The following is a 21546-nucleotide window of genomic DNA, read 5'->3' on the forward strand; positions in this document are numbered from 1 at the left end:
CCTCTGCGGCCAGATTATTAACAGATGCTCTATTCATTCTTTTTTAGAAACCTCGCACTTTTCTACTCCATTTTAAACATTGTAAAATTAAGCGCGGTCCACTGCTGCACACGTGCCACAATATCGATACAGGGCCATCTGTATCGATACTCGTATCGTCAAATCTCTGTGACGATACATCGTCGTATCGATATTTTGAACACAGCACTAGCGTGCACATGTAAATGCATGTATAACTGTGAGAGCATCTCTCTTCTAACTATGAACTCTCTAAAACAGGGGTCTTCAACTTTTTCATGTCAAAGACCCCTTTCTGGTTATAGAGATGCAGCAAGGACACCCTGTTATTACTGAAAATAAAAATGTATGTAAAAGTTTGATATAACGTGTAGAGTACCATATTAACAAATGTTTTTACTGTATTTAAGATGCTTTTGTTGTGGAGGCATTCAAATAGTCATTACTGATGCTCAGGGACATATATGTCTGTATATTTAATGTATTTTTGCAGGAGGGATGATAAAAATGATTAAAAAAAAGTAGACTAAACTTACTGTATTTTGTTTTTAACGGTGTTATTTTACAATTATTTACATAATATAATAGTATTTATTAATAATTTGAACAATCTTTTATTTTTATATTTTCAGTTAGTTTTAGTAAGTGTTATATGCTTTTGTCATTTTTATTAAATCTTCTTTAATATATCAATTTAGTTTATTTTTATTTCAATTTGAGCAATTTTAGCACTTCAACTTATATTATTTCAGTAACATTTCTAATTTTCATTTAATCTTTTCAAGTTTTAGTTATATAATTTTTCACTTAATATTTTTTTTAATAAAAAAAAAACAAAATTAAATGTCTTGTTTTTCCCACCAGATTTATTTCAATAAAAAAAAAAAACGACTTTTATTACTTAGCTAGCAATAAACATGCTTGTGCTTTTCCCCCCACACACATAAGTTTGAGATCAAACAATATTTCATGTTGATGCTGACATGATTTCACTACACATTGTGTTTTATGTATGCTATAAATATGGCATGTTTCATTCGGTTGTGTTTTCTTTATCAAACTCACTTTACATAGAAATCCAGATGCCGTGGAAACTCCAGCTTTCCGGACAGGATCTTCTGGTAGATGCCAAAGGGATTATCATCAAAAAATGGTGGATACCTAAGGAAAAAAAAAATTTAAATGAAAAAACGACCAATTAATTTGTCAGAATGACACTGAGCAGGAAAAGCCTTAAAGATATTTACTAGTGTCCTTTATTCGAATTCAATAATGTTCTGCTGAAATGCCAAAAACGAATGCACAGACTTTATCTTCGGCTTAGTCTTTAGTCCTGTCAGTTTAGTCCAATAAAAACCTCTGCAATTATTCATATATCAATATTCGACTCAATATACGAAATATGCAAATTTAATACTGACTCATAATAATTCAATAACAGATCATTTTTTTTAGATCATTCTTTTGTATTTAGCATCACTTTTAGGTGTACATTTCACAGATGCATCCCTGGTCTGCACCACTGGAGGAGGACTGCAAGGGATGAAGGTGCCATTTAGGCCTCAAATGACTACTGTTTACTGTGTCTCAGTATAATGCTTTTTGTCCATGTGATGCGTGTTCTCTAATGTCTGGTAGACTGATTCTCCAGCTCATACTGTGTAATCCATTACTCCTCCATTACAGAATTCCAGCCTCGACCAACATGCCATCAAACATCCTTGCACTCTCAATGAGCTTGTGTTTAATGCCTGCATCCAGCTGGCACTGAAAAGAGCCGCTGAATATGAGGGACAGATGAGGTGAGACATGCTAATGAGCCTGTTACTAGGCGACCACCTGAAGTCTCATGAGGGCACAGATCACTGACAGTGACGGAACTCAAGTGTCAACAGCAAAGATGAGATGACGAGACATACATCAGCAGCAAAATACAGAGTGAAAGACCCTGCAGTGATTGACACTGAACAAGCCATTACCGCAGAGTTGCACAACAGGGAGGACAAATGTGAGACGGCTTAAAAGAGTATTAACCAGAATGGCCGCAGTAACATATTATTTAAAGAAATAGTTCACCCAAAAATGAAAATTTGCTGGAAAAGTACTCACCCTCAGGCTATCCAAGATGGAGATGAGTTTGTTTCTTCACTGGAACAAATTTGGAGAGATTTAACATTACATCACTTGCTCACCAATGGATCCTCTGCAGTGAATGGGTGCCATCGGAATGAGAGTCCAAACAGCTGATAAAAACATCACAATAATCTACAAGTAATCCACACGACGCCAATCCATCAGTTGAAGTCTTGTGAAGCAAAAAGCTGTGTGTTTGTAATAAACAAATTCATCATTAGGGCATTTTAACTTTAAACCATTGCTTCTGGCCAAAATATGAGTACATATGCATAATCCATAATAACACTTACTACAGTGAAGAAGTCCATCCCTTTTTGTCCTCTCACATCAAAATCCACCAACATATTTGTTTATAACAGATTTGGACTGTTTTCACTTGTAAATGGTGCTTGATCTGTGCATATTTCTCACCTGATTCAGACAAGTTGACTTTTTGTCACTAGAGAAAGCAATATTATGGATAAAGGACTTTTAGAGTTACTAAAGTAATGTTTTTTTCTTACAAATAAGCAGCTTTTCACTTCACAAGATGTTAACTGATGGACTGTGGATTACTGTAATATTTTTATCAGTTGTTCGGACTATCATTCTGATGGCACCCATTCACCGCAGAGGATCAATTGGTGAACAGGTAATGTATTGTTTTTTTTTTTTTTCTCTCCAAATTATTTCTTCAAGACTGTTCCAATGACGAAACAAGTTCATCTATACCTTGGATGGCCTGAAGGGGAGTACATTTTCTGCAAATTTTCATTTTTGGGGAAATTTTCATTCACATGGGTTTGACCAACCATGTACCATTAATTATTGACAAATAAAAGCCATACACATATTTCGGCCATATACATTACTGTTATGATTGATTGATTTTTTTATGGTGCCGGAGAGTGTCTGGTCACCATAAACTTTCACTGAATGGAAAAGAACATAATAAACATCTACTTTTGTGTTTGACTGAATAAAGAAAGGTTTGGAATGAGATTAAGGCTCCAGCCTTCTGAAAGAAGTAAAATAAGGTGGTTCCACATAATGGATTGACCAGGACTGACAGTACTGACTGAGTGTGGAAACCATAAACAGAGAGAGAAGCCAGGAGAGCAGAACTTGCAGCTATTCCTTCTTGTGGGTGATGGAAAAGAGAGATGGAGAGAAGGAGAAAGTGAGCAGAAGAGACATATTAGTCTCTATAGTGTTACTGTAAGCAGTGACCGGTGACACGGTAAAAAAGGAGAACTATGAAACTGAAACTTTTACATAAGAGCACAGGTGTCGCTAAGATTACACTGAGAAAAATATTAAAAAAAAAGTGTGCTCTTGAACTCTTGAAGTAAATATTGTATTATAACTAAGACTGTAAACTGATTAAATTATGATATTTGCTAAGAAAGACATTATTCTGGCAGACAAGTTGGGTTTAAAATCAGTTTATCAGGGTAAAGAAATGTAAAGTCTTAGATTGCCCAAATCAATATCCAGATTTAAATCCGATTGAACATTAACTTCACCAGCTGAAGAGGAGACTAAAGGCAGAAACTCCCCAAAACAAGCAACAGTTGGTATTGGCTGCATTAAAGGCTGGGAAAAGCATTTCAAAGGATAAGACCAAGAGTCTGGTGATGTCTATGGGTTGCCGCAGACTCACTGTTCTGATTGCACGCAAGGGATCTACAACTAAATATTAGCTTTTAATCTTTTACATCTGCCTTAGGTTCAACTGTTCCAATACTTATGCTCACATCAAATAGTGGGATAAACTCTAAAAGTGCTGTCCTTTTTATTTGGTAAAACGTGTGTGTTGAAACAGCTAATAATAAAATGTGACATTCTGTAGTTTTGTCTCATATCCATCTTTTAATCATATTTGCAAATGTCTTGACTCCACAGCAAACAGAGCAATTTTGTCTTTACTGTTCCAATACTTATGGAGGGCACTGTATGTCCATTTGCCTGTCTCTTGAAAAAATAAGGGACCAGGTCATTTTCTCTCACTCACATGCAGGAGCCAACACTTCAAAAGAAGTCTGGGATGAATGAAGAGGGTGGGTCAATTTTTCCTCTACACAAGAGCCTGCTCTAGGGCAGATTTAGAGGTGGGAGAATGGAGCAGTTTGGACGGGATATACACTAAAGCATCCAAACTTATACCAGGAGAGAAGAAGTTTAGTTTCACACCGGCTTTGGAGTCCATGTGACAAAATTAACACATTTACTTTTGCAAGACAGATATTATGCCAAAAGAAATAAAAATATAATATATAATTTTATATAATTTGTACAAAATTTATCTACAAATTTTGCATGCTGTTCTACCACACATTTATGCCCACATGTGTTGGTAATGAGAATTTAATCTGGATGTAATCTTTTTGTAAACAAGTTATATTCCAAGAAATGCATCTGCCCCCTGAGATACTGTAAATATGAGCAGAATATCTGTGTGCATATTAAATATGCCAGTTTGTGCACACTAACTGTAGGCTGCGAGGATAAACATCTAGGCAAATAAGGATAAATATCAAGGCAGCACTGAAAGAGGCCATCTGCTTTGAGACATGCACATAGTGGTTTGGGCCTTTGGCAGAACTCAGTGTCTAATAGTCCACTGCTGCCCTCTAGTGGTGTATCTTTGACAATAGCTGATTTTTCCTGACCACAAGCCAGTACAAATACAGTCTGAGCCATACAGGATGAAATAGCAAGTGTTGTTTTTCATCATGTATTTTATTCATGACTGGTTTTGGTCAAGTAACCATTAGCTTAAGGGCAGTTAACTTATACATGGAAAATAGTTGTCACAAAATAGGATTTTTTTTCTTCTCACAAACACGTGAAAGTCACGCACATGTGATGAATTTTTAAAAGATGGAAATTCAATTACTGAGTTGTTTTGCTGTAAATCAGGGGTTTGACTTAACAAACCCAGTCACTCCCAACAATAAAAATATAGGGTGACACTTTATTTTAAGGTGTCCCTGTTAAATGTTACATGTGCTTACTATTATAATAACAATAAATGATGCATAATTGCATGCAAGTAACCCTAAACCAAACCCTAATAACTAACCCTAACTATATACATGTAGTTAATTAATATTACTCAGTACTTAAAGGGATAGTTCACCCAAAAATGAAAATTCTGTCATTAATTTCTCACCCTCATGTCGTTCCAAATCCGTAAGACCTTCGTTCATCTTCCGGACACCAACTGAGATATTTTTGATGGAATCTGAGAGCTCTCTGACCCTCCAGCAATGCTATTACCACGATAAACGCACAGAAACGTAACAAGGACATCGGTAAAATAGTCCATGTGACATCAGGGGTTCAACCGTAATTTTCCAAACCTACGAGAATACTTTTTGTGCGCAAAGAAAACAATAACAACATTATTTATTCAGCAGTTCTTCTCCCAGAGTTACAGTCTTCCGCCATTTTGGAGAGTACCCAGCGTAATGAGCATTGTTTAAATTCAGCATGCGCGCACGGTCTATTGAACATAAACAACGCTGATTACGTTCAGCGAAAGCATGCGCATGCCGAACGTAAACAATGCTCATTACGTTGATTACATTCTGGGGTACTCTCCAAAATGGCAGAAGACGGTAACTCGGGGAGAAGAATTGCTGAATAAATTATGTTATTATTGTTTTCTTTGCGCACAAAAAGTATTCTCGTAGCTTCGGAAAATTACGGTTGAACCCCTGATGTCACATGGACTGTTTTATCTATGTCCTTGCTATGTTTCTGTGCGTTGATCATGGTAATATCATTGCTGTCTATGGAGGGTCAGAGAGCTCTCAGATTCCATCAAAAATATCTTAATTTGTGTTCTGAAGATGAACGAAGGTTTTACGGATTTGGAACGACATGAGGGTGAGTAATCATTTTTGGGTGAACTAACCCTTTAAATGAAATATTATTACAGTTTAAATTAACATTAAAGGCAATTTATTTTACCCACTTAAGTAGGACTTAAGTCAAAGTCCCTTTATTCTATTGTCTTTGCTTAAGTACATCGTTGTATTACATGCATTTGTATTAATTATTAAAAGTAAAAATACTTTAATGCCAAGTATTCTCGTAGCTTCGGAAAATTACGGTTGAACCCCTGATGTCACATGGACTGTTTTACCTATGTCCTTGCTATGTTTCTGTGCGTTGATCGTGGTAATATCATTGCTGTCTATGGAGGGTCAGAGAGCTCTCAGATTCCATCAAAAATATCTTAATTTGTGTTCTGAAGATGAACGAAGGTTTTACGGATTTGGAACGACATGAGGGTGAGTAATCATTTTTGGGTGAACTAACCCTTTAAATGAATAATTACACTGTGACACGGACACCTTAAAATAAAGTGTAACCAAATATAGATATTATTGGTAAAACTTTGTAATAACATTATTCCAATATACAATGCTTATCAGGTCATTAGCTAATTTTCCTTTAAATCACTATTAATATATGTCATAAAATTTCATTCAGGTCTGCTTTATACATCTCTGTGGAGTCCCTGAAGTAAATTACAAACTACCAGGGCTACACAGATTCCTGGTTGAAATCCCTGGTGTAAAATGTTTAGGAGGTGATCATAGTGCCGTCTTACCCTGCAAGCATTTCAAAGATGAGAACACCCAAAGCCCACCAGTCCACGGCTTGCCCGTGACCTTTACTTTGGATCACTTCTGGAGCTAAATACTCAGGAGTACCACATAGAGTCCATGTCCTGAAAAGAAAGAGAGAATAAAATAGTGATGGACAGAAAGAGAGAGAAATCCCACAGGGTCCCAAATTCTTAGACCACTGGGATCAAAATCTGATTTATAACTGGAAATAAATGGAATGTTTTAAGATGATGAAAATAAATGATATAAACATAAATGACATAAATAAAGAACACACATGTAGGATTCTGTACTTTTTCTCAGCCAGTAAATTAATCTTTGAATTTTTGAAGCTTTCCAAATTAAGACTTAAAGTGATAGTTCACCCAAAAATGAAAATGGTCATCATTCACACACACTCATGTTGTTTCAAACCTGTATGTCTTTCGTTTATCTGCAGAACACAAATGAGAATATATTTTGAAAATTGTTGGAAGCCAAACCCAATTACCATACATAAATAAATAAATGGACATGAAATATTGATTTGTGTTGGCTATATATTTAACAAAGTAAAAATGGATATATAACCACAGTGTAACATAGCCCATCTACTACAGTGACTGTTTAGATAGCACACAGAGGGGTGTAATTACAGTACACCTTGTGACAGCTGGCTATCTGGACCGGATTGTATTGGCTGGTGTAAGGCAGAGACATATCCACTTCAAGCCAAGGAAACTATAAGCGTAACTGTATATTGAGCTAGAAGCTAGGGTGAAAGCCCACTACACTGTAGTAGAGGGTTTCTGATTACACAGAGTAGCTGCAGCTCCATGGGGTGAAATGACAAAACTGTGTTTGTTTGGGGCCATGGGTCTGGTCGATAAATTAGTCTGTTGACCTGTCCTTTAGCAAACCGCTGCCCTTTGCTTCTCTATCTGGACATGGTTTTGTAACATAATTATATGATTGTATCTGTTGATACCAGAATGTCAATAATGAAAGGAGAAGATATATGTAAATGAGACTTTTTTTTTTTTTTGGTTTGAGATGCTGATCTGATTTCCTGTCAATACCAGTATCTCAATATAAGGAAATGATGAGTAACATAAAAGCTATACTGTAGACTTCTCACAGAAACATTTTGCGGTTTTAGTAGATCTTTAGCTCGACCTTCTGATTGTTCTAGCTCCTGGGTCTTCAACCTTTTTTAGGACAAAGTACATTATATAAGTATGAGAGTATATCACTTTTTAACTGGGCCAATAATAACATACTAAAACAATATTGATTTTCTAAATTAATGCAAAGTCCAGAGTTATGAACTTGTCACTTGTACATTATATTTACATTTTAGTTCAAACATTTTTAATATGGGAGCAACAACATTGATTAATTTTATTTAATATTTTATTCAACATTAACATAATATGTGTTTTGTTTTTCAAGTTGTGTCTAAATCATCACAGAACCGAGGTACCTCAGGGTTCAGTGCTTGGCCCTCTTCTATTCTCAATATAACCTCACTGGGCCATATTACTGCTGATACTATCATAATACTGCCATGGTGATAGCAAACTTACACGTAAGGGGGTCTGGAATAGCTTGCGTGCATGTCTCTCACAGTATTTATATTCCTTCTTTTCTTGCTCTCTATTTCAGTCTCTTTCTGTGCTCAGCTGTCTGGTTTTAGTTCTTCTCTCTGTAATAGAGAGGATTAGTCTCCCTTGTGTTAACTGAAGCCTCTCAGTGTCAGCTCACAACAGCATTCCAATGAACTGTGAGAGAGGTTTGGTGTGATGTGATTTTCGATTGGCTCTGATGATTTATGTTTGCTCTAATTATATCAGACTGCATACTAATAGGAGCAGCGAAGAAACTGATCCGGTTATCAAGATCAGATCCTGTTATTAATATAAGCACAACTGATGACTCACTTAACAATATGTTTGTCTGCATGGCTGTATTTGCATGTCTGACTAGAAAAGGTAGGCCTGTCTATGTTGTATTTCACCGTTACTCTTTGCTGTAACGGCTGACTAGTTTGTCATTGCTGTAACAAGCGTTGTAAACATCTAAAAAGTCATAGTTTAATTTTCAAAAAGGACTTTCAGGACATCAACGTCCATCAAAGCTGTTGTGATGAAGGTGACTTTTCTCTGAATTCCTCTTTTTTCTTTTTGATTGGCCACTTGAAACTGTGCAGCTAACGTTTGACAAGTTCCCTCCTTCACCCCCAAACATGACCACAATAAGAGCCCTGCAATTCATCAGTAACTCTGACACAATAATAAGCCATCATCTTGAGCAGACATTCTGACAAGATGATAAGATGAAAAAATGCCCTAATGCCACATACAATAATAAAAAATAAAAAAAGGGACTGGATTTCCAGTCCTCATCCTGTCCTCATTTTAACAATACAGGTGCTTCAAATGACCATTGATCAAAGTAAACAGCAAATATCTCTGAACATAAAGCCAAATGCAAATATAGCCACCAGGTGGCATTGTTGCCACATGACAGTCTGTGCAGACGCTATCTACTCAGACTGGAAAAGCCAAAGCTGTTGCTTGCAGGGACAGTTGTCTTCTCCATTGGACTGGGGGCACTGCTTTCAGTTTCTATATGTGGGTCACTTGCACATCAGAGTCAGACCCCCGACGTTCTGGGGTCCTTCCTCATGCACAGAGAAACAGAAACACGACCCATGCTTACACATCAGAAAGGGTCAAGGCTTGCTCTGAGAAAGCGCTGCAATACTCTGCACTGCAGATGGATATACACACACATACAAACACACAATCTCTTGTTCTTTTATTGTATTTGATTGATACTATCGGGGGCACAACCAGAGGGATTTTCAATTTCAGCAAGGTTACTCTTAAATTGGTCCATGGTCCATTGGTTGCACTCATTCAGAATTAATAACGGTGGGTTGATGGATGCTCTAGGGGGCCAAACTAAGCCTTTTTTTTAAAGACACTCATATTAGGACAGCTTTAATAACCTGCAGAGAAGCAATCGCATGTCTTTTATAGGGGGAGTCACACAGTATGAGTGAATGAACGCATTCAGTTGGATATTCTGAAGGACGAAGAGTGACGGTGGTTCGTTACTGCATTATATATTCACTAACATCACAGTTAAAATTCTGAAAAACTCCATGAATTGTGGAACTGAATTTGATCCCCTACAGAATTTCAAAGCAGGTTTAACGATTTATATTTAATTTGACAATGAGAACACTAGGAATGTTAAAATGCCATGGAGTGAAGGTAAAAATTTGCAGCATGCCTAATCCAATCTTAAAATCAACTTTAATCTTCAAGGGTGTACACTTCAGATAACTGCTGCTCAGCTATCTCTCTCTCCCTGGTCTATGTACTTAAAAATAACTTCAAAAGATTTCACAAAATCAACAGATCTATCTAGGAGTGTATTAAATGAAAATGACTATATTTCAATGTAATACATCAGCTGAGAAGACATCAACAACAAACAGAAAAACCGTATGATATCTGTAGTTAAATTTCATCATATGTTGACTGTTTCAGGAACGAATGCACCAATGCCATTTTTAGAGACCAAATATGAGAACCTACTTAACTGTCTGCAGCTCTAATGCTCCGCTGTATTGGCTTTTGGTTTTGGATTATTTATTGAGTACATAAGCACAGAATTGTACCTAAATTAATACATGCAATTTAACAGATTTAGGCTAATAGATAATGAATGAATGAATAAAAAAATAAAATAAATAAAAATAAAAATAAATGAATAAGTAAATGTTTGTTTGGATGATTGTCCACTGTGGATAATTGTCCAAAAAAAAAAAAAAAAAAATAAACTGGTCAACCCACAAATGGTTACACGATCATGTGACACTGAAGACTTGAAAAATGGCTGTGGAAAACAAACCAAAAAAAGTTTTACTGCATTTCTGATCAAATAAATGGAGCTTTGGTGACCATAAGAGACTTGTGTGTGTGTGTGTGCATGCACGACTTTGAAAACTACACTGTTCTTTTTGTAGATAACCAGTTGCCAACATACCTTTCAGAGAGCTTTTTAGCGAACCCGAAATCTGTCAATCGAATATGCCCCTCACTGTCCAGCAGTATATTCTCTGGTTTAAGGTCTCTGTAGACAATTTCTTTGGAGTGAAGGTATTCAATGGCGCAGACGATTTCAGCTGAATAAAACATTCCTGTGCTGTTGCTGAAACGTCCTCGGCTGCGTAAATAGCTGAAGAGTTCACCTCCATTCACATATTCCATCAACATGTACAGAAAACGATCATCATGGTGCGTCCAGAACCTGAAAAAGTTCCACATTATATTTGTTACATGTGATTTGGTCATAGAATACATATACATATGTATACTTGCTATATGCTTGTGACAAATAGGCTACACATTAAAAGACTTACGTTACAAAAGCACAAAAAACTACCAATAATTACAGTAGGAACACTATAGCAAGCTGAGGTCATGTCATAATGTCAATAATCATGATATAGTACAGTGGTTCTCAACCCTTTTGACTCCAAGGCCCCACGTCATAAATATATTCAAAGGCCCCATGACTTTCCTAGATTTTAGATAATTACTGGATAAGGTTTTTTTTAAATAGTTTTTACCTGGTAACATATTTTTAAGCTTGGCATAATTACAAAAATGTATATTCATTATAAAAATGCCCATGGAGTTATAAGTTTGTATTAGTCTTTTAGACTTCTCCAGGGCCAAAAAATCATACTTTTAAAAGTTGACTACCTCATATATCCAGGTTTTTCAAGATGTGATCTCTCTTCAAAATAAATAAATAAAGTAAAACAAAGTAAAATGAAATAAAATAAAAATATCTTTATTTCTTGACACCCCCTAGTTGAGAACCATTGGTATAGTATAGATTAGTATCTATAGTTAAAAAATATTTAATAATAAATTCAAAGATAAATACAAAATCAAAGTTTCAAACTGACCGGAGTGATTGTAGAAGGTCAAACAACATTTAACAATGATATTTTTGGTTAAAGAGCTGAAATGTTTATACAGACCATAACCTATTGTATTTTTACGAGATAACTATAAACAGTGTTCTCATTTCTGTTGTAGCCTATATGTTAAGGTTGCGTAGTGTTCACTTACAGTCTGACAAGGAAAGGATGGTTCACCTCTGTCAGAACCTCTTTCTCATTATGCACGTGCTGCTCCTGTTTCAGACTAATTACATCTGGGATTTTCATCGCCTTCAGAGCAAAAAAACCTCTTGTCTTTTTATCCTTCACCAGAAAAACCCTTCCAAAGGTTCCTGTACCTGAAACAATGTGGAATATTGACATAAGGAGAACGGCTACAATGTAGAAATCAATGTTAAAATATTTTCTTCATCCACAGTGAACCCAAAATATATAGACACCTAAGCCATACTTAAAAATGGGAGTGAATTTATTCATCTTTGCTCAGTTTTTCTTCCCAGTATCCAAAGGAAACCATCAAATCTATAAATTATTTTGTGATGACCACTTTAACCCACTTCTTAACTATTATTATATAGAAGCATGTTTGTGTTTGGTCTCTCCACAGAGATTTGTTGTCCACAGATGAATGGCACTCAGATCTGGGAGAGTAAAACTCTCAAAGACGACCCGTCTCAAAAAAGTCTTTGATTTCTACTAGAGGTCGACCGACGTATCGGTTTTGCCGATTAATCGGCACCGATAGTTGATTGCTGGAACTATCGGTTATCGACAAAAATCCATGCCGATAGTTTTCTGGGTTGCGTCCATTGCTGGAGCGGCTGAGAAGGGTCTGCTGTCATTACACAGTGCGAGAGCCATATGTATATAATTTTAATGCTATAACCTTTGTGTATATATTTAAAGATGTGCATCTTTAAGCATGACAGTTGAAATGAAATGGTAACACTTTAAAATAAGAGTCCATTTGTAGCATCAAGATTAATGAAAGCTGTGTAAGTATTGTTCCTTGTTAGAGTGTGTTAATTTAAACATTTACTATTATTATTATTTTTTACTACTACTGCTAGTATGGTTCAGTACCGTTTTTGTTAATAAAGCACTATTTTAGTTTTTGTTCAGTATCGATAGTTTTAAAATTGGTTAATTAATCGGTATCGGCCAGTGTGGTCCAACCTAGCTATCGTTATCGGCAAAATCCACTATCGGACAACCTCTAATTTCTACTGTACGGGAACACGGGTTTCAGTGGGTAATAGATCTTACGTTACACACATATGATCAATGGCGACAGAGAGAGCTCTCAAGCTGAGAGAGCAGGGCACCTTGAACCACCCACCAAATTACAGGCTACTCAGTCTTACCGGATTGCTGTTACAAGCCTGAGAGGTCAATACCTACAGGAGACAACTTGACAGGCTATTTGGACAATACATCCTATTATATGCTCTTAGACCTAAGCCTCACACTTAATGCTTAACTAATCCTTGATTATAAACCAAACAACTTTACAGCAGCATGGGGGAAAAAAAAGAACAGACATGCCCAGAAATGTGTACGTGAGGAGTTGGTGTACACTGCGTGTAGCACTCGGGTCAAGAGACGAAAAACCACAGTCGTGGAGTAGTGGCAGTTGTTTGGGTTTAAGGGTCATGAAGTAGATCAAGGAGCTGAGATACCGCAGAGAGGCTTGTGTTTTATTTGTTGAACCTAGCTTTGGCTTGAGAAAGACTTTTTACCTAGACACCTGAGACAGAACAAACAACATGATGACATTTTGATGGATGTTATCGTAAAAAAGAAAGAAAAATAAATCATGGTTTTTGATTTACACTAGCGTTCAAAGGTTTGGGGTCATTAAGATATTTTACCTTTATTTTTTAATACTTTCAATTAATCTAACTTAATACTTTTATTCAGCAAGATTTATTAAATTGATCAATTGAATTTTTATTTATTTTTTATGATAGTTTTACATTTTTAAAAGCTAGGCATATATTCATGACATAAAAAAAATAATGTAATACAATTAAAAGAATAGTTCACCAGAAAATGAAAATTCTGTCATCATATACTCACCCTCATGTCGTTCCAAACCTGTATGAGTTTCTTTCTTATGTTGAACACAAAAGAAGAAATTTTAAAGAACCAAAGGGATGTTGGTCCCCATTGACTTCCTTAGCAGGAAAAGAAATACTATGGAAGTCAATGGGGACCTTCAACTGTTTGATTTCCAGCATTCTTCAAAATATCTTCTTTTATGTTCAACATGAGAAAGGTTTGGAACGACATGAGGGTGAGTAAATGATGACAACGTTTTAATTTTTGGGTGAACTATCCCTTTAAATGTCTAATAAAAAAATGTCTTTCAGTTTGATCTTTGATAAAAATTCAAAACCATTTCTAAAAATATTTATTAATGAAAATTCTGAATAAAACCATTACCTAAAAAGACAATCCAGTACTGAGACTCATGGCTCTTTTTCCATGTACAGTAATAATGAAAGTGTAAATGTCATAAGACAGAGTTAGATTTCAAGAAACAAGTCAAGAAACAGAATTAGAAGCAAAATGATTAATGACACCGAACTAAGCTCTGCTCTTTTTGTAACAGGGTAGTTTTAGACGACCTACATTTCCTTGTAGCTGCATTGTGATGAGTTACGAGCTACGATACTGATGGAATAACTGACATGGAATGTTGGCATTTAATACATTTACCTTACACAAGGAATCTTTGTTCAGAGACCACTGAGTTGACATGGTTACACAAGCATGGAAGAAAACAAACGCCTTAGCTCCCAGAGGGGAGGGAACGGGACTGCTACACGTGAAGCAAGACACTTGATGACAAATTATTAGATCATGTTTCCTGCCTGTTACAGGGAAATCTTATTCAGCTGGCAACACATTCAAAACATCAAAGGAGTTGTTATTGTGAACTTATAAGTGAAGAAATCAAAGTCACTATAGAATACAACAGTATGACGTTTACATGCACCAAAATAAGCAGTTAGTGATTGGACTGATGACTCGATCGGATTGAAAAGCTTCATGTAAACGTCAATTGACCCGAATGAGCTCGATCTGAACGATCTGATATTTTGATCGGATTGAAAGGAGTGGTGCAAACCTGAAATAATCCAATCAATAGGAAAAAAACTAAGCATGTAAACACTTGAACATAACAATGACTGAATATGATCTTCTCAAAAATACTTTTAACACATGCGCAGTGCTGTGAGGTAAATGTTCACCGGAGACCTTTTATAATAAGATCCCTATTTATGGTTTACTTCTTACAAAAGTTCATATGTTTATTTAGGTCTTACATACCAGTCAGTTGAGGAGGCTGAATATCAAATCAACGATATGTTTCATATCGTTCGGGATTGGTAATTATTGACATTTTTATAACCTTTTTTAAAACAAAAAGCAATAGAATTTTTTTATTTTTATTTAACCACTGTATTTATAATTAACACAATTTATTGAGACAAACAACAAATATTTTTTGTTTTAACAATCAAACACAATAAAAATTAAACAAATATCTCATTTCTAATGTTTTATATGCAGATTAAATAGGTCTTTATTGTATAGGTCTAATTGTCTCCTAAGGCCACAGGAGGGCGCAATGAGCAAAATAATGCAGCGCATTTAAATTGTCAACACAAGGAAGTAACTCTATAAAAACGTGCATTACGTCTAAATTAACTCATAAAAATCCAATATAATTTCGTAGACTGCATAAACAATTATGAACAAAACAGCATCATGTATTTATGCATTGCTCAATCCAAGTCGAGTCGAAGCACCATTCACACAGACTGCGTTTAAAAATATATGAGATGCAGTGAAAAGGAATAAACCTCCACAAATTTGTGATGTGTTTTCTAAAAGTTTAAACTGTTTTAACTTTGCATGGCTTTCTATACATCTCGTGTGTGAGACGCGAGTGCAGCAGTCATATTTGTCAGTCTAAAAAATTTGCTGAATATAGTTCTGTGTGAATGGCTTGGTTTCGGTTTTAACCTAATCAAGATCTTCTCCGCATTGAGCTTCTATATTTCTCTAATATTTTGAATGAATAACGCAGCAGTGGCGCGTCTCGTGGGCTAGACTAACAAAACATTAAACTACAACGTCACTTATTTCATCACCGCATCTCGCGCGCCACTGATGACGCTCCCTGATGCACACCTAACATTCAAATGCAAATGTTTATTTTAAATTCGACTAATATTCATTCTTTATTCACAATGTCCTCATCACAGGCAGGCACAGCACTCATTTCAGCATGTGTTCATGTTTGTGTGTGCCGTCTGTGTCACTCATAGCACGTGCCTATATCGTGCGCTATATCGAACATTTTTTCTATCGATATTGAAGAAGGCGTACCGTCGATAAATATCGATACCGTTTTATCGCCCAGGCCTACTTTCCACCAATATTTTAATACCCAACTGTTTAAAAATGGCACACACTCTAAAAACTGCTGGGTTAAATATGGACAAACCCAGCAATTGGGTTGTTTTCAGCCAACGGTTGAGTTAAATGTTTAACCCAACCTTCTGGCTAGTAACCCAACCGCTGGGTCAAAACAACCCAATCGCTGGGTTTGTCCATATTTTACCCAGCGCTGGGTTGTATTTAACCCAGCATTTTCTAGAGTGCAGTTCATTTCATAAATTAAATTATATTAAAATAAATACAGACCATGGAACAATATTTATTACTATTTCTTAAGAATCAAACATTTCCAATGAACATTTCAAACAGCCATGGGAAATATTTTTACTTTCAAGAGCAATAACCAAATCAATGCATCTTAAAAAAAATAAACAAATCAACAAAAGATGTAAAAACTCCAAAGCAACAGTGAATTTATAAGCAAGGACAGTTTTACTTAATAAATCTAAAGTCTGCTTGTGGTGGAGAGATGTTTGTTCCATCTTATTAAGTTAAAGAGATGGATTTATTGATGTATTTTATTGTGTACAGAACTACATCTTGAAATTATAACTAAGGCCAGATTAAAATGCAAAGTCAGGTAAAAAAAAAAATAAATTAATATGGATAGACACTTAAAAAAAATCTCTCAGAAATATACTTTTGTGCCATGATCAAATAATTTGTGACTGTGAGTGAGCTACAATTTACCTAGTCTCACATAGCCAGACCTTCAGACTGACAGCAGGAACCATTGCTGCTTTGAATGGCCAAGAATGAATGGCCATATGACTGACAGGTAAAGCAATCAATCACTTTTTTTTTTCAACCAATCAGATGATGACTTTGAAACTCCCGAAGTGTTTCCAACAGTCAAGTGTTTCAAATAACTTGATGTGGCTTCTTTATATCACAGAATGAGGCAGAAAATATATTCTATACTGTAATAAAGCTATGTCGATTAGCATTGGATTATAAATTTACTTTATTATTATGAAAATACCCAATACGGCTTGAAGAACACATATAAACAATGTATTGTTGTCTACTTTTTATTCAATCACAGCAATAGCTGGCTGTCTTTTCCCATATTAGGGATTTCCTAGAACGTAGTGAGTTCGATTACTACTGTGATGCATATTTGGAGTTTCTGTGCGAGGTCGCTCTCTGGCATCTATAAGAATGAAACATTGCATGTATTTAAGGCTCAGTAATGCGAGTCCTATTTTGGGCATAAATAGTAAAAAGAATGCTTTTCGTTAAGGAAATTTGAAGTAAACCTATGATAATCCATGTGTTTTATAAAAGTGTACAGAAGAAGTTACCACATTTTAAATCTTAAATCGCAATTTTAACCAAACAAATAGCAATTCGATTTTTTTCCCCCAAATTGTGCAGCCATAATGCCATATGCATGGGACTACGGTTTACCTGACTAGCCAACAACAACTATGCATGTGCATCAACCAAGAAAAAGATATGATATGAATCACATATTGAGAAAACATAAAATAAACATAAATAAGTGTATTACATAGCAAAAAAGATTACGCATAGCTAAAGTTGGAAATTTCCATCAAGGTCTATCCTTTCATTGTGTTTTTATAGGCTATTCAACTCTTTGGGTCTTTGAAGGACTGATACAGTGATAATGCAACTCTGTAACAATAATAAAACAAGAAATATGAGCTTTCCCCCTACTCCTTTCTTTTAGAATAAACCACACATGGCTTTAGAGTAAATGCACTTTGTGGAAGTATTTAACAGAATACACTTCCTGCTGTAACTAAATAATGTGGTAAACCCACCCCACAGCTTAGTGAATATTTTACATTCTCAGCATATAATTCATATGCATTTCACACAATGCAAGCCTTCATAGCACAAAGTCTAAATTCTATTCATTCACATCTTGAGAGGTTGTTTCTTGCAGTGATTTTATCACAGTTCAAGGGAACACAAAGTAAGAAGCAAATTAAATTGATTTGAAATGGTAATCACAAAAATCCCCAAGTAATATATCTCATTGCTCATAATTTCATAATGGAATGCTGCAGAGATTAAGTATTCTGGTTCCCTCAAAAAGCCAGTAAGATATTTCCTTTGGCTTTGGGGTTATTGCAGAAAATAAGCTCTGTGACCAACAGAAGTTCATGATACTTACCCTAAATGGTTTGTTCATCAAGATCTTCACAAATGAACAATTTTCATTAATCCTCAAGACTAAATACAATCGCAAGATGTAAAACGCTAAAGTTAGGCTAAATGAACTACATCACATTTGCATGATTACAAAGCCACATAACTAAACTTCAGACAACTCTTTTCTTTTTTTATCTACAAGGCAGAAAGATTGGATTCAAATAGTTTGCAAGAGCGTAAATACAAAAAAGCTGTAAAAGTGAGCAGATGAGTTTTCTTTGGCGTGATTACGTTTAATGCCTGCAACCTCAGTAGGCATTTAGTCACCTGTTAGTAACCACATAAATGCTTAAAGAAAACAAAACACCACAAGTGGGGTGTTAAACATGTATTTTATGTCAAAGAATAAGAATAAAATCCTCACACCTGAATATGGCAGAAACATTACTTGTACATTTACCAAATAAATTATTATTTATATATTATAAATATTTTATTTTATTAGAAGTGAATGTTGCACCTTTTCTTCAAAAAAGATGAACCTTTGATTTTTGGTTACACCACCTTTGAGCATTCTTTCTTTAACCTTTTTGAAATATAACAAGTGAACATATCTTGATCAAATTGATTTCAGGGCTATGGAACTGTAAGTGCAAAAATACTAACATATTTCCAGGTTTTAGTACTCATTTCTCTATTTTAAGCTGTTGCCAAGCATTTAATATACAAGTGTTGTGCACTGCTGGGCATCAGTGTACGAATTTCAATTCACATTTTTTAATAGCTTGATATTTTTTTTCAACACGTTTCAAACAACCAGTATTCAAATTAAATATCCATAATATCCATTATATTTTATGTATTTTCAGTTTTCTAAATAGTTGAATCTCTTGTTTCTGGTGACAGATGACACTTTATCTAGATATGGGAATAGCCTTTACTTTTCAATTAACAACCTTAACCACTGTCATATGAGACACAACCTTATTTTGAATCATTAATGAATACTTTAATTGAGTCATTAATAGTATCATTAATGGATTATTTGAAGTGTAGTATTGGATCATGTATTTCTTAAAGTTGTAGATGGAGTAGCTCTCCTTAGAGATGAGAGAGAATCAAACAAAAAGCCAGTCCCTGGATGAATCAAACAATAATTGATTTAATAAAAAGTAGAAAAAGCATTCCCTAAATATAAGAGGATAAAGGATCTAGAAAATTATAAACTATTTAGAAATTTAGTACAGAAAAAGATAAAGGTAGCAAAGAGCAATTGTTAGGGTTAGATGTTGAAGGCATGATAGAATTTGATAGAAGTTGCAAATAAGTTGAACATTTTCTTCATGTCTGTTGCTACAAGTTTAGTGCAAAAACTACCAGTGAATAAAGGAAACTGTGGGATTGAATTTGTTAGAGGTTTTTATCAAAGAAAAGGTGTGTTGTCAAATTATTGTTTATTTAGTAAACTTTCAGTGGAAGACATTAAGGTCATTCTAGAGCAATTAAAGCTGTCTAAAGCAACTGGGTTGGATGAAATTCCAGCAAGGTTTTTAAGGGATGGAGCTAGTAATATTGCACCTACCCTCACATAATCAAACTTTCATTGAAGAAAGGGACAGTAGTAACAGATATGAAGATAGCAAAAATTATTCCATTATTTAAGAATGTAAGCAGACAAGATACAGGAAAATATCAACCCGTTTCTATATTGGGTGTTGTTTCTAAAATAATAGAAAACAGTGGTGTTCAAGCAGATTTATGAGTATTTAAGTAAAAACAAATTAATTTATGATTTTCAGTCAGGTTTTAGAAGTCTTATTCAACTGACACTTGCTTATTATAGTTGACAGATTTTATTAGGAAAGAGATTGATAGAGGAAACATGTGCAGAAAGGTTCTGCTGGATCTGCAGAAAGCTTATGATACTGTTAACCATTTAATATTATTAGATAAAGTAAGTGTTTTGGGTTTTTCATGTACAGTAAAATCTTGCTTAGCTTCCTATCTAACAGGGATAATTCAGAAGACAGAAGTGGGAGGGATACTTTCTGAGGGTGAAATTGTGAATAATGGGGTTCCTCAGGGTAGCGTACTTGGTCTGCTATTATTTTTATTATATATAAATGATATTCAGGCTTCATGCGAGGGAAATATGTTTTTATATGCTGATGATGATGCTCTTTTAGTTGCAGATATGGAGACTGAACAAATTCAGGAGAAATTAGGTGAGGAGCTTAGGGTGAAGGAATGGCTGAATGAAAATAAGCTTTTATTACATTTAGGTAAATCAGAATGCATTCTTTTAGGTTCAAATTATAAATTGTGTAAGGCAAAGGATTTAGCTGTTGAAAGTTGATAGTTATGTCCTAGCAAATAGAACATCGGTTAATTATCTTGGCTGTGTTTTGGATAATAATTTAAGTGGAGTAAATATTGCTTGGAAAGTGTTCAGTAATCAAATACATTGGCAAGATACACTAGTTTTTTTTAAATAGTGAAAGTTTAAGAGTGCTTGTTATAGGACTTGTTCAATGTCATTTTGAGTATGTGTGTAGCACTTTGATGATTGATTTACCCAGTATGTGGATGACAAAATTACAAAAGTCGCAAAACAAATGAGTGAGATTAGTTTTAGGATTACAATGTTTTAGTCATGTGGAAAATAGACATTTTCCAGCAGCTTGGATGGTTAATTATTGAAAAAAAGATTGGCACTTCTGAATTTAAAAATGGTACAGAGAATAATTAATACCAGAGCTCCAGTTTATTTTAATTTTTCTCTGGTTAAATTAAGACATGGTCATTTTACTAGACAGAGCATTATGGATCTTAATTTATGTAAGTTTAAGACTTTGTATGGTCAAAGGGCATTTGCGTATTCTGTTGCGCAAGAGTGGACCAAGTTGCCTTTGGACATTAAGGTTATGATGGATTATGGATTTTAGTTTGAAGAGAATGTTTTTAGATAGGCTGTGTTAAATTTGGATTATTGTATTGTTATGGCTATGAAGATCATCCCTGTGGTGTGTGTTTGAGTGTGAAAATGCTATTAGACAGACAGACAGACAAACAGACAGATAGACAGATAGATAGATAGATAGATAGCTAGATAGACAGACAGACAGACGAGAGATAGATAGACAGACATAGATAAAACTCAACATTTGAAGTGGATCAAAAAAGTTCATCAAAGTTGGTTTTAGGTTTTAG

General features: G+C 35.0%; 1 protein-coding gene across 1 annotated transcript in view; it reads right to left on the bottom strand.

Annotated features, from left to right (window-relative positions):
* Window positions 1-21546, bottom strand: part of LOC107691607 (protein kinase X-linked) — a 40625-nt gene that overhangs the window by 11934 nt on the left and 7145 nt on the right. The window contains exons 2-5 of the mRNA XM_016490289.1: window positions 11912-12080; window positions 10815-11078; window positions 6758-6877; window positions 1084-1179 (exon numbers count right to left, since the gene is read on the bottom strand). Of these exons, the coding sequence (XP_016345775.1) occupies window positions 1084-1179; window positions 6758-6877; window positions 10815-11078; window positions 11912-12080 (649 nt within the window). The remainder of the gene's footprint in view (window positions 1-1083; window positions 1180-6757; window positions 6878-10814; window positions 11079-11911; window positions 12081-21546) is intronic.

This window comes from Sinocyclocheilus anshuiensis, unplaced genomic scaffold, assembly GCF_001515605.1.
Source record: "Sinocyclocheilus anshuiensis isolate Anshui unplaced genomic scaffold, SAMN03320099.WGS_v1.1 scaffold442, whole genome shotgun sequence".
In the NCBI taxonomy this organism is placed as follows: Eukaryota; Metazoa; Chordata; class Actinopteri; order Cypriniformes; family Cyprinidae; genus Sinocyclocheilus; species Sinocyclocheilus anshuiensis.